This window comes from Lagopus muta, chromosome 3 (genome assembly GCF_023343835.1).
Source record: "Lagopus muta isolate bLagMut1 chromosome 3, bLagMut1 primary, whole genome shotgun sequence".
Taxonomy (NCBI): Eukaryota; Metazoa; Chordata; class Aves; order Galliformes; family Phasianidae; genus Lagopus; species Lagopus muta.
The window spans coordinates 23,345,569-23,359,969 of record NC_064435.1 but is presented as its reverse complement, the minus strand read 5'-3'; the positions used below and the strand labels follow the sequence as shown (position 1 = coordinate 23,359,969).

Sequence of the window (14,401 nt, the reverse complement as noted above, 5' to 3'; positions counted from 1 at the left end):
GGAGAGTCAGAGTTATTTGTTTGATTTTGTTTTCAGCAAGCTTGTCTGCAGTTTTGTGGAGGAAAATCACTTTCTGAGCCATGTGCACTTAAGAAATCAATTTAGTGGTGAAAATAAATAAATTAATAATAATATTAATAAAACCTTCGGGGAAGAAGCTGTCGTCACAAGGAACCAAACCACCGCTGTTCATCAGCCCTCGAGGAAGAGCTGCGCTCACGGTGCCAAAGTTAGGGGATACCCTCAAACGCAGCCGGCTCGAGAGCACCGGTGCAGGAGGGAAGCCTCTGTCTGAAGCACGGCAGCGGGAGAAGCTGAAGCAGCCGGCCGGAGCCCGCTCGGGGCTCCCGGTGCTGCCGTCGAGGCGGGGCGGGAGGGGCCGGGGATGCACGCTGCCCGCCCGCAACGTGTCCCGGCAGGAGCGGGCGCACCTTGCCGACAGCGGGAGGAGCGCGGTGCCCGGCGGGGTGCGGGCCGCTGAGCTGGGAGACTGAAGGAAGAAGGGAAGGAGGAAAGAAGGGAAGGAGGGAGCTGGGGAGGGGGGGATTCCCGTCGGGGCCTCCCGAAGAGCCGGGGCGGCGCTGGCCGCTTGGCTCCCCGTCTGGTCCCAGCCCCGCCCGCAATCAGCGCTACCCGCTCCGCCAACCCCCGGCCCGCGGCTGCCACGTCCCGGCTCGGCGGGGCCAATGGGCGGGCGGGGCCAGGTGTGTGTGCTACCTGCACCACGTGGGCCGGGGGGCGGGCAGGTAGGGCCGCGGCCCCAAACAGAAAAGCCCGCAGCCATTGCGCGCTTCCCAGGGGTGCAGCCGGCGTGGGAGCGGCTGCCTCCCACCCCCAGGAGAGGGAAAAAAAAAATAATAATAATAGAAGGGGGGAAGGGGACGGAAACGGGTGCCTGAGCGTCTCCCCCGCGTCAAGTCCCTAGGGAGCCGGGCTGCAGGTGGGGGCTGTACCACTTGGGTCTTGCTTGGAAGCTCCTCCAGCAGGGAAAGTTTGTGGCCTCTTCTTTTCCTTCTTCCCTCCTTCGCTTTCTTTCCCCCCCCCCCCCCCTTCCCCCCCCTTTTTTTTTTCTTTGCTTCCCATCCTTTCCCACTTCCCCTGGCCCAGCGGCACCATGACGGCGTCTCCCGACTACCTGGTGATCCTTTTTGTGACCACGGCGGGCACCAACGGGGCGAGGCTAGGCTCGGATGAGCGAGAGCTGCTCCAGCTCTTGTGGAAGGTGGTCGACCTGAGGACTAAGAAGGTATTTTCCCTCTGAGCGAGGAGGGAGGACCCCGAGCCGCTGCTCCTCTTGTCCCCTTGCTACGCTTGGTGGCCCGGGAGCCGGGCTGGCTGTGGGTATGTCGGGCTGGTGCAGGTCCTGGTGGAGGGCAGGGCTGGGGCTGCAGGTGAGAAGCTCAACCCGGGTGCTGACTCGCCCCTCCTCTGCTTTCCCTGGAGCTGGGGCACCCGCACGATGTGCTGGTCCGCCCCGACCACCCGGAGCTGACGGCTGAGTGCCACGAGGTCACCAAGGTGGACGTGGAGAGCCTGGCACAGGCTCCATCGCTGGAGCAGGCATTGAGACAGGTGATACCCTGTAGCCAGCTGATGGGTGCTAGCGGCCCTGGGTGGGAGCTGGAAAGCTGCATTTACCCCACGTCCTTCCCTCCCTGCCATCGAAGCAGTAGAGACTCATACCCACACGTGGGTCAGGCTTGTGAGGGTTGTTGTGAAGCTTTCTTTTGCTCTCCCAACTTGAGAGGTAGGACTGAACCCCTAGGAGAGGAAGGTGAGGGCTAGGCATCCCCTGATCTTGTCTCCTGTCCTGCTGGGCCCTGAGTCATAGCTGCAGCTGCCTCTTTGCTCATGTAAGTGGCTAAGCTGAGGTGTCCTGTGAAAAGACTGGGTGCTGGCAAGCCCTGTTAAGGCTTGTGGTGTCTTCTTTACTCTGGAAAGAATGTAGTACCACTGAAGCCTCTAAATAAGAAGAAGGGTGTATGGGACTCTCACTGAGCTCAGGGATGAAAGCCTTTCTCTCTCAGTGTGCCCAAGTGTGTTTTCTGCAACCAGTTTTGCCTCTCTGCAGAGCTCGCACAAATGCTTCTGGAAAAAGAATCATTTTCACAATGTACACTGTGTGTGCCTGGCCACATCTTGATAGAAGGGGGAAAAGAGCAATTTTCTTATGAAGATAATACCATGAGGGACATAACACACTAAGTTAGTAAGCAATAAATCTGCAACAGGCAAATGAAAAAGAAATTCCAGCTCTGTAATCCGGCTGGCCAGGATTAACGCTATCAATTGGTGAGACTTCCTCATGCAGCAGCTTAGATCTTTTACATTTGTCTTTTGTTGTTCCTGCTTCCAGTTTAATCAGTCTGTGAGCAATGAGCTGAACATCGGTGTAGGTACTTCCTTTTGTTTCTGTACTGATGGACAGTTGCACATTAGACAGGTTCTGCATCCTGAAACTTCCAAAAAGGTATGTAGCTGTCTCTTAAGTTTGCCTTTTAATGTTCTCTGTGTATTCACTTTAAAAATAATAACAACTTCTCTTCAAAATGTGTAGTGTGAGGGGACCTCTGTAATCCAAATATTGTTTATCATTCAGTATATAATTAGCAAACTATGAGCCTGTCTGCATGGGTGGCACAAGCAGTGGTGAATGCTAATGTCTATGCAGCTCCCAGGTGCCTTTCAAGGTTAAGCTAGAAGGATGTCTTTGAACTGTGTGTTTGAGAAAGGGGCATCATATGAGCAGAATATATCTGCTGATGTACTGCTGCAGGAGCTACAGTGGGTTAACAAGTGGTAGTTTGGGGATGTTGCCAAACAGTTCATGTTGAATGTGGTTAACTGCCTTTTGAAATCTGACATTCCCCTTTAGCTTCAGCAGCTTTCAATCTTTGTATGCTCAGTTGGCCCTGTGAGGGCGGTGCTTGCATTTGTGAGGAACGGAGCAGTGGTAGGAGGCATGCTGAAGGGCTGACTAGTACCCGTACTGTAGAGTTCTCTGTAACTTCAGAGTTGCCAAATCACTAACAGTGTTATGAGCTCCAGCTTACTTTTCATTAGTGATAGGGTTGCAGCAATGTGCTAAGCCTTCAGGCCTGCATTAACTGCCTCAGTGTTAAAAGCATCTTGTTTCCTGGCTGGCTATGAAGGTATGCTGCTTTGCATCAGAGCAGTTTTGGTCTGAACCACGGGCTGCTGATCTCTGTGCCTGTCCTTTCACTGCCCCATCTTTGAAGGGACAATGCTGCAAGTTCGTGTTGTTCTGATAGTGATATCAAATGAGCACTTTATTACTTGTTAGTGCCATTATTATTTATACCTTAAAAACCTTAGAAGAAAAGCCACATGTGTGGCTCATAATAAAGGAGTAGTTCTGTATGCATTTAACTTTGTGTTAGAGTATAACATGAATGGGAGGAAATGGGGAAACAGGTCTTCAACAAACTTTCCCACTTAAAATGTCTTAAATGTTTTAAGACACAGCTTTCCCATGCAGCTAAATGATGTGAACAACAGAAGGAAGAGCTCTTACAGTTGTTTGGTATAGGCGGTAGGATTCCTTTTTTTTTTTTTTTTTTTTTCTTGTATATCAGTCTTGGTGACAATTTGATTCTTATCACTAAAATCTGCTGCTGCTGTTTTGTTACAAATTATTGGTTAGAAATTGGCTTTTTTCTGCTTTCTTTTCCTCTTATGAGACCTGTAGTGGTCTTCTGGGGAATGCCCTGATGGTGAGGTTGGGGATGTGCGGATCAAAAAATCATGGAATCATAGATTCCTTAGAGTTGGAAGAGACCTTTAAAGGTCATCTAGTCTCACTCCCCTGCAGTGATCAGGGATCTCTACTGCTAGATCCAGTTGCTCAGACCCCCTTCAGCCTGGCCTTTGAATGTTCAAGCCAGATAAAGTCCAGATATGTAGAAGTATTGGACTCTGGAATGCATGTTTCTTTAAGATGCCCAGTCTTAAGAACCAAGCTAAATGTTCCAACTGAATTTGAGTGCAGAATTTGATCTCTGATGGAAGAAGAAAATAGCCGTGCAAAAACCAGAGCAGGCAGTCTTGGCAAGCACGTCTGCATTTCCATAAGCTTGTCTTTAAAGGTGATCGTTTGCCTAATGCACCTGTCTGTGTGCTAAGATAAGCTCTAATGTTTTTAAAGCAGAACTTGTTACAGAGAATAAACTTCTTTTTGCTAAATGTATATCCATGTATCCTGTCATCCTGCTATGATGATGACTTGTCATTAAATCTGCTCTCTGTCTGGAGAGGCAGTGCAGACCATTGCCAATCAGAGTGCTGAGCGTTGTGGCTCTGAGGAAGGCTGAAGGAGGGGGGTGTTTGTGTTAGTTGGAACAGTTTTCCCAGATCTTCTTTCCTCATCTTGAAACAAACAAACAAAAGCATATGATAGGTGTAGTTGTGGGGCAAAAAGGATTTTACTGATGCTTGCAGTGGACTCTGTGACTTGCTCCTGGCTTCATGCGCTGTAATTAAAGCAGTTAGCAAGCATAGGCTGATAATTTCTACACAATATCAAACCTTCATCTTCCCCAGTTTCCTTTTTTATTAAGGGAATAAATATTTGAAATGTGACTCTTCTCTGAAAACTCTGCCTTGTCTATAAACCAAGATGCCTTCTGCTAGACTTGCAAAATTTACTTGGCTCTATGAACTGAAGCGAGTGCCCTCTGGCTTTTCACAATAAAAATTGGAACCAAGAATTGACGATAAATGTCGCAATAGCATGCGTTTGCTCTCTTACATATTGGATTTGAGGCAGTAGTAATAATAGCAAATGTTTCTCTGGCAGTGAAAAAGCACGCTTCTCTTTCTTAAACCACAGAGAGGACACTGCTTAAGCAAAAAAAAACCAAGTTGATAAACTTGCTTAAATGGCTGAGACGAGCAATGTGTGCTTCTCTGCAGCAATGGCTGTTTGTTTTTTTGCTATTTTCCTTTTCCTAGCCTTTATAAGGAAAGTTAGGTGTGTAAAGACACAGTGAAATAAACTTGCCTGAGCTGACAGTTGCTACCTTCTCCTTCTACAGAATATCTTACTGCCTGAATGCTTCTACTCCTTTTTTGACTTGCGGAAAGAGTTCAAGAAGTGTTGCCCTGGCTCACCTGACATCAGCAAACTGGATGTTGCGGCCATGACAGAATGTATCCTTCTAACAGTGATGGTGTCTGCTACTGATACAGCTTTTCTTGAGTTTTGGGACAGATGTGAGTAACGCTTGCAACACTTGTTTAGGGGTGATGGAACTTTGAGTGACTCAGAGCTGCACAGAGCCTTCTCACAAAGATTAACAAAACCCCTGAGGATGCTCGATGCCATAGGGAAAAGTCCTATGTTTCTTCCTGACTTCTGAACATTTTCTTTACTACTTTCACAGATGTCCTTTAAACTTTACAGCTTAATGTAACTAACATATTTATCCAAATCACTGCTGTGAATCTAAATTTAAAGTTGGTAGGTTACTCACTGTAACAGTTAATGCTTTTATTTTAATGTAAAAGTGAATGTTGGGAGGGAACAGTTACTCTCCATGTGAACTGGTAGTGAGGTTTTTAGCTCAGGAGTGCAGCAAAGGCAGGAATGCTGCCAGTGAACATGATATCCAGCCTCATGGAAGCTGTGTGCTACACATCTCAACATCAGGCTGTGCTGACAGTGAGATGCAGTCTGTATCATTTTTTTCAATTTAGTAGTAGGAATGTCTTAAGAACTACTTGCAGACCACATCAGATGATTCTGAAACCCAGTCAGAGGGTTAGATCAGTTCTGTTTGAGTGCCATGTGCAGTTGCTGGAGCTGAAGTCAATGCTACAAGCTAAGATGCAGTTCTTCTACTGAAGGAGCAGAAGTCTTTGTTTGTTTGTTTTTTTCCCCTTGCACTGAAGCAAAGAAGTATACTTTCTAAGTGTTGGAGGGTGGACCTCTATGTAGAAAAGGAAACTATTGCAGTCTGTAAATGGGATGATGGAGACTTCTTAAGTTATGATGGAAAACTGAATATGTAACACATGAGCTGGAGGAGTTAATGGCAGTGAGCTTTGTTAGCTGTTTTGGAGAGATGCCTTTGCTTCCTCCCTTTGTGAATGTCTGATGTATGTCTTGCCACTGTTGAAACAGTTTTGTTAATGTAGACACCTGGAGACTCGTTGCTCAGCTGATGCATGATGACTGACTGCACTCCTATCTGCTGGCAGAGGGGAGTAGGACTCTGGGCATTGCCTGTCAGTACCACCTGAGGCAGAATTTACCAGTAGTTGTTCCTCCAGGGCTTGGGCAGTCTGTCCAAGTGTTTTAAGGTGTATTGGATCCAGAATTCAGACTTTCTTTAGGTATGTGCAAGTCTAAATAACTTTATTTTGTTTCTGTCTTTGTGGTTTGCCTTGATTTGTAACTGCTGATGCTCTTATTTATAAACTAGTTCTATCTGTGCAACATGGCTGGAATTAACTGTCTCTACCTGTATTGTTCAGAGTCCTTGCAGGGACTTAAAAGGAATCCCTTCAAGGAAAAAGTAAGGTTTGCTCGTTTTCCTTTTATTGCTCAATATGATAATTTTCCTTTGCCTTGCTGGAATGTCCCAACTTACACACCTCCTGACACTGAGGAGATTAAGTTAATTGCACTTGGAGAGAATGTATGTAATGCCTGCGATAAAGTCTTTGTTGAAATATATGTTTAAGTCTGAGGATTGGTTCCAACAACTTTGTATATGGTGTTTTCTTCAAGTGAGACAGCTTCTCTTTCTGAGACTGCTATGTAACAGAGACAAGTGTAACTGGAAAGGAACTTAAATCAGAACTTGAAGTGCTGGGGAGGTGGTAAAGAAAGGAGGATGGATGAACTAAAATACAATGGATTGAGTTGAAATGAAGCTTCAGGCTAGTACACAGAACCTGATCCATCTTGTTACTCTTCCAGGAAGCAAGCGTAGCTCTCCTGCCCCATAGTTAATGGGGCTGCATGATGGGAATCCTCTGAGATTCCTTTGTAGCATGCAGTCTGCGGTGGGCCAGGTTTGTTAGCGCTCGGTGGGCAAAAGTTTTGCTTGAGTGCGACCAAAGGCTGCAGAAGACTGCATTCCCAGACTGGTGGGAGCAGGAGTAGAATGCGTTTGGGCAAATCCCTTAATGTGCTTAAATCTGCTGACCCAGATGTAACACGGTTGTGCTCAATGACAGGAAACTTGAGTGACATGAAGGCGTTATGGCAAAGCTGGCTATTGATGTACAGTTGGTTAAACCTGGAGGAGTCTTTCAGATGCTTGTATTTTGGCTGGTAGCATTTGGCTAAACAAGCTAAAGGCTGATGGAGTGTGTCCTCCACAGCTCCCAGCAGTCAAAGGATATTATCTTCTGCTGCTGTCATTCAGGAAGCATATTCCAGGCTGTAAAGCACTGGACAGCTGGTGCTTGACTGTATACTTAATGCTTGCCTTCTTTGAGTGATCTTGAAAAGAAAAATGTTAAACTAAGTATCTGGCTAAGTGACTTTTCTTTCAGAAAGAACTTCTAGGCCTTATTCCTTCAGTGAACTACTTGAAATCGTGTATAGTAACTACATCTTTCTGGATGTAAGAGCTTGGGTGAAAGCTTTGCATCATGCCTTCAGTCCCCAAAGAAATGATGAAATCCTACAAACAGCCCCTGATTTCTCTTAATGCAGGACAAGGAAGTACTTCAAATGCCATTGGATTTGAGGGGCTAAGGAAGAACTGAAACTAGTTCTAACTGTTACCTCTGCCACTACTTCTTAACTTAAAGTCTCCAAGCTGTTTCCTGGTGCAGGAGATGGGATTGTGGCAGACTTCCTTTAGTCAGCATTACATAAGTCAGCATTATAGAGACAGCAGGACAATGATGAGAAATTTTGAGTAACAAAAAACTTGGAAGAAATGATCCTGTTCTGGCAAGGAGAGGAACTCTGTTCTGTTGAAATCTCTTTAAACACGTCAGTGTACCAAAGAAGCAGGGTTGTTCTTCTTGCATCCTCCCAAACTTGCTGCACCTCTTGATTTGCAAAGCTTGCTAAGCCAGTTCTCACTGCTGTGAGTGCCTTCAGGGTGGAGTGAACAAAGCTTGCATGACTATTCAGAATGCAGTCTGCAGAAGACTCATCCTTTGCCTCAAGATTGGGCGTGCAGAAGTCATTAAAAGGCAAATAACTATTGCTTCCTCCACTGTATGGTTTGCTCCATTCGCTTCTCAGCTGGATTTTGTGGAGGTAACTCCTTGCTAAGAGTACTGGTGGGTGTTGTCAGTAGAAACACAGGCGTACTTCAGAACAGTCTGTTTAATGCTATGGATAAGATCTGGATACTACAATACTGAAACTTGCTTTATGACCTGGATGTCTTGACAACCATTATGCAGAGCACAGTTATAACCACCAGTACTTAACACTAGCTAGCAAAGCCCCATTAATGAATATTACCCAAGAATCTTGTGCACTGCTATTTGTATATCCTGTGGTAGTACCCAGAAACTAGGTAGCATCAGATAATGTCTATTTATAGATATTACTTGAATTAAGGTAGCATTCTGTCAGTAGAGACCTAAAATAGCAGAAAGAGGGTCAAGCAGAATCAGTGCAGAGCATGAAAGTACATGTAGTTCATCTTGTATCCTCTGAGCTAATTGAGTATTCAACTTCACTCTTGCTGTGGTTAAGAAGGGAGTTGAGACCCTGAGAAGTGGAGGAGAAGGGCTTGGAGGACACTGACAGTGGATGAAGCAGCAGTGAAGAATCGGGGAGTAATTTAGAAGTGTCTCCCCCTGTTTATGAGCTGATGTGAGGTGTACCACCTCTCAGTGTGCTGTATGCTGCTCATGGTACTGCTGCTGTGCAACAAGGTTAGGAAAATCCTTGTTTTCTATCCTGTCTCAGTGCACCTTTTGCACCCTACTTGGCTTATATGCAGTATCAGAGTATGCATTCTATTAGCTTTAGACAGCCAACTTCATTCTTCCTTTGCTTTAAATGTAAATTTAGATTTAGCTGCAAAATCAACTCTATTCCCCTCCCCCCCCGTTTTCCTAGGATGGACAAGCTTTCAAGCTTTAAGCATCAGTGTACACAAACAAACATGGGGGCTCCTGTATCTTCAGAAAGAGAGTGTTGATTTTTATTTTTTTTAATGACTGTTCCATTAGCAGCTTTTTTTCCTAAGCATCTTTTGTTTCCAGCTACTTGGTTGGTAGAGGTGCATCTGTCTATGGATAGGCATGTTCATCAGAATTCAGGTTTTCACTTAGTTGAAGTTGTGAAGGAGTGCAATAATGACATGTGCAGAACATGATCAATTTTCTTCTTCAGCCTTGCCTAAAAGCCTTGCTTCCAGCTAATCAGAGGCAAAGGTGGGAGTGATGTCTCTTCTCTCATTCCTACTAATGGTGATAAATTTCTTCGGCCTCCCCTGCTGTGCTTATATTAATCTGGAGGGCTTTTTGCTCAACTGACTCCCTGTGTCTGAACACCTGGCACCAGTTTTGTTGGCACCAGGGTATTTCTAGGAACTATCTCCTGTTGATCGATGTCTTCTGAAGAAAATGTAAGTGGGGTGGGAGTGTTTGTTTTTCCTTGTGTTGTGGCCTTGCTTCAGTGCCCTGTCCCATCTTCTACAGCTCATCACTTGCAGAAATATCTGGCTTTGCAAATGGCAATTGTTAATGTGTCTTCAGTTGTGACAGCATGGTCTGGTAGCAAAGCCACTGTGAGTACATGTATCTTTCTCCTAATGTCTGCTGAAACTACTACCTGAGTTCTTTACTATAGGAAATATTAAAAAAAAAAAAAAAAGTAACTCCAATAATCACAAAGAAATAGGCAAGATGAGGTTTCCAATATCTGCATTTCCAGCAACGTCTCATAACCTGGGAGAAGCTCTGCATAGGTCTGATGTTTGGTGAAGGAGAAGTGCTTCTCTGCTTTGCTACCTGAGCTGCACAGAAACATCTGCGTGCTGCTGACTAGACAGCCTCTGTGCCAGTGATGAAGGCAATCTGTGCAATGTTTGTTTTCTTTTCAGCCCCCCACCCTTCCTTTCCCAGGTGCTGGTACAGAAAGACAAGCTTTGGTGGATGGCTTAGGAAGAGAGAGCAATGAAGAAGTACTGTGTTGTCATAAACACTGGTGACTTTCTTAAATTATGTTTTTGGGTTGTTTCATGTGGCTTGTTGAGGTTTTTTGTTTGGTTTTAAGAGGACCGTGTAATGCTTTTGACCAGTTTACTCCAATGATATTTGGAGGGCAGATGATGGCAATGGCTTGCAGACTGTTTGGCAGTGCAAGCTGCAGAGATGGATCACTGGCTTAATTTACATGGTTTGATTTTTGCCTCTTAATTTTAAACTATGGTGAGTCTTCTTACAAGTGCATCTGAAGCTGATTAAGCGCTGTCCTCTCACATTCCACACTCCAATTCAGACTGAAAGCCCAACAAAGTCTCAAAATCAAATTTGTCTCAGAGCTTCAGTGCTGCATTTTTCCTGTCTTTGTTGTGGAAGAGATTTGTTGACTCAGTTAATTACTTTTTAAAGTTGTTTTAGTCCTGAGATTTAAAAAAAAAAAAAAAAAAGTGTTTTGTAGGAATGACTTGCTGTCATGTCACAAATGATGGGAAGACTTTGTTCTCCAGTGACATTTGTATGCTTGTTCCCCATGACTTGTGTTCAGATGATAGAATAAAGTGAGTGTGCATTGCCTGTTTCTAACAGGAATTGTTCCTCTACTCCTTGTCTTTCATGTAGACATCTGCCAACTCAAAATATGATCAATTTTAGGTGGAGAAAATCTTTTCTTTAAGAGGAGCTTTGCCATCTGGGATGGAAAAGCAACTTTTGAGCATCAAAATACAGACTATGCATTTGAAATGAATCTTTTGTACATCTATGGAAATGTGAGCATGTAACTGTTGCATTCATCTGTTTTGAATGCCTTGCTTTACTGTTCTGCTGTGCCAGGATAGCGATTATTGTTTAAAAAACCTTTTTTCCTTCTATACTATCTTAAACTGAAGTGATAAGACAGAAAAAGCAAATTCTGCTTCAAACTACTTTATAGTTTATGTCTTGTTTTGATTTTTTTTTTTTTTAAACCATTTTCTCTTCAAAGAAAGAGATGGGGATAGGAAAAAGTCCTTTTAAAAGAAGTTGACTTGATAAATTGCAAGTTGCAAGTAATCTTCCTGTTCTGTTACAGCGATCAAACACAGCTAGAAGGAGGAAAGAGACTATAATAAACGCTTGGTATATACAACTTAAATCTGACTCAATGAATGTGGATTTGTATCTGGGCAGTCTACAGCCCAAGATAGAATTCTTCCTGCTCCTTATTAGCAGGGAGTTTATCCTTGCTGTTTTTTTGTTGTTGTTGTTTTCTGATCCGAAGGGTTGTGGAAGGCACTATGGGTTGTCAGACTCTGGTTTGTCTCTTGGTTATCCATAATGATGCACTCTAAGCTGATTTTTTTTTTTTTTATTTTATTTTTTTTCCTAACACTGCTTAACAGCACAAAGCTCAGGCTGGAGCTTCAAATAGGTGAGATTTAGATAAGGTGCTGCTAGTAAATTTTATCAAAGTGGTAACATATTTACTCTACTTTAGGTAGAGTACTCAATCGTTTAGAAAACATGTGTTATGTCTCTTTCAGTTTCTAGTTGATGGTTTGTTTTTCCTCCATCCCTGGATCTTCCCCTGGAGACTAAAGATGATCTTAATTAAAGAGGACAGGACTCAAGTCTTTTCTGCATGCAAGAGTGTTTCTGTCTTTCAGATATACAAAATGCATGATTATATTAAATATGTATGTCTTTATTGTGGGGCCTCATGTCCCCAGACACTTTCTGGATTGACCTCACACTCCCGCAGGTGGCAGTAGTTAGAGGCCAAAGCAGCAGCAAACCCAGTGCAGCTGATGCATCCCAGCAGGAAAATGGATTAAATCTTCCCCTGAGATGCGACTTACCATTAAGATAATGTTAAAGCTTGCTGCTTTAGTAGGAGACCAATTTGAAATCTATCTGGTGATGATTACCTTAACTCCACACAAAGATTTAAATCTTGACAAGAACAGTTCAGCACTCGCCTATGGAGCCTCTCGAGTTGAAGATATGGGGAACATTATTTTAACACTAATATCTGAACCATATAGTAAGTGTGAGGAACTGGTCTTCTCTGTTGCTCATTTATTTTCACCTGTGTGTTTTGCCTGCTGTGGCAGAAGGAAATAACTTGTACCATGTTTCCTAGATCACAGGTTTTCAGATCCAGAAAGAGTGAACTACAAATTTGAAAGTGGGCCTTGGTACGTATCTTTTCCCTTTTCTCCCTTTTTAAACCAAAAAAAAAAAAAAAAAAAAGCCAGACATTGCTTATATAAGCTGTACTTTTCTGTATGAATTATTTGCAAATAGCTGTTGCTGTTATTTTTTGTTTATCCTGTCACTGCTGTGAGAATAAATTAGAGGTTTTAAGTGGGAAAGCATATCGAGAACTGCATTAGATGTAGGACTGAAGCCTGGCAGGAAACTGTTTCTTGTTAGGTGCTGGGAGTTGTGGGTTCTGATAAGTACATATAATGGATGTTGAGTGTGCTGTGCTGTTAACAAAGAACATGAGCATTTTTGCAGAAGTAACCCTATTAGTATTAACTATTGCACTTTTCCTGCAGTTTGCTTCACAGTTGCTGAATACACATCATGATGACTTTTTCTTGTGTGGGGGTTTTTCCAGTGTTGCTGGCTACTTGCTCTGCACTATCACAGGAGACCAATCTTAAACTGACCTTATTCCGATTCCCTTCTTGTGTGAATGCTTGCTTACCCCTTCCAGATTAATGAACTGTCATCATAGTTGATGATACTGGCATTCTGAACCAAAGGAGGCAAGAGCAGAATGCAGCAATACTGGCAGGGATTGTCCAATGAGATCAGTTCAGGCAGCTTTTAGTTTTAGTGTTGTTCTAAGTTTCTTTTTCCCCTTTTGCTAATGAAATCCGGTCATGAGGTAAAAGATCTGTCTGATTTGTGATAACAAATGAAATATAGACTTTGTTTGAACTGCAAAGGCCCGTCATTGAAAAAGGTAACACTATCTTATTTGCACAAACACATGTACTAATTGCTTATTTTTTCTTGAGGCAAACTATTGAGTTAGAGGATTGGGTGATGTAAGCAGCAGCTCTGGACAGACATCTACAGGAAAAGTCACCTGAGAACTTAGAATACAATCTGAAACATTGCCCTCCTGCTGCAGAGCACAGCTCTCTCTCTCTCTCACATGAGGGCAGGCAGCTGCTCAATCAGTCCCACGGACTCCTTGTGGCAGCCTGTCCCTCCAATTGCCAGAAAGGCGGCCATGGGTAGCTGTCAGCGTTTTGTTCTACATGGCATTTTGAACATGCAAGAGAACAAAAGAGGCTGTGGTAATGACCAATTAAATCTGGCTCTCTGTGGCTGAGCTATTCCCATGCTAAGCAACCAGCCTTGCCTGTGGCTATGTTAGCCTCCAGTAGTGCAGCAGTGGCCCAAACACAAAATGTTAAGGCAAAACCCCTCAGGGAGGAGTCCTCAGCCTAAGTAAAATCCCAAACAAATCCACACTGACTAAGAGTGCACACCATCAGACGCTGGCTTTACTTATGTCTAACTGCACTGCTTCAATCTCCAGTTAGCCAGGATTAGCAGAGCAAGTATTTAACTTCGTTGTACTTACCTTGTTTGACTAACAGGGAAGTACCACACATCAGTATCTCATGAGGGGAGAGTGAAGCGGGAGAATGCTCAAGGAGCAGGTGTGGTGCAGTGCAGAGGGCAGCTGGGAAAGGGGCAGCCTGGGAAAAGGGCAACGCTGCCATGTGCTGTGACTTGGTTATGGATTTCAGCCCTGGCAGTCCCTTCCCCTCACCCAGCAGACAGAAGCTTGTTACTGGAGCGCAGGTGACAGGCAGTGGTTTGTGTTTGAGACCTGCTGGAGCCCTCTCTGCATTGTTTCTTCTCTTGGTGCCTGCAGCAGCAAGATGGAGCTTGTGGACGACAACGCTGTCATCCGAGCAAGAGGGCTCCCCTGGCAGTCATCTGACCAAGACATAGCAAAGTTCTTCAAAGGCTTAAATATTGCCAAGTTAGTAGCAAAGAACCTACCTCTACCTTTGTAGCGCTTCACTTGCCCTAGCCATGGAGTGGTTATGTCTGTAACTTTAATCTTGCAGGGGAGGTGCTGCACTCTGCCTCAATGCCCAAGGTAGAAGGAACGGGGAGGCTCTCGTCAGGTTTGTAAATGAAGAGCATAGAGATCTAGCGCTGCAAAGACACAAGCATCACATGGGAAACAGATACATTGAGGTGTGTACCGCTTGCTCTGAGGTCCTCCTCTCAGCAG

The 14,401-nt window shown here is 44.3% G+C and overlaps 1 protein-coding gene across 2 annotated transcripts in view; it reads left to right on the top strand.

Moving 5' to 3' along the window:
- Nucleotides 1-785: 785 nt before the first annotated feature.
- ESRP1 (epithelial splicing regulatory protein 1) overlaps nt 786-14,401 on the top strand; it is a 32,466-nt gene continuing 18,850 nt past the window's right edge. For both annotated transcript variants that reach the window (XM_048939826.1, XM_048939827.1), the window contains exons 1-8: nt 786-1,246; nt 1,444-1,572; nt 2,357-2,470; nt 5,055-5,169; nt 12,074-12,172; nt 12,272-12,326; nt 14,033-14,143; nt 14,232-14,364. In XM_048939826.1, coding sequence (XP_048795783.1) covers nt 1,115-1,246; nt 1,444-1,572; nt 2,357-2,470; nt 5,055-5,169; nt 12,074-12,172; nt 12,272-12,326; nt 14,033-14,143; nt 14,232-14,364 — 888 coding nt within the window. In that variant the 5' untranslated portion in view covers nt 786-1,114. The remainder of the gene's footprint in view (nt 1,247-1,443; nt 1,573-2,356; nt 2,471-5,054; nt 5,170-12,073; nt 12,173-12,271; nt 12,327-14,032; nt 14,144-14,231; nt 14,365-14,401) is intronic.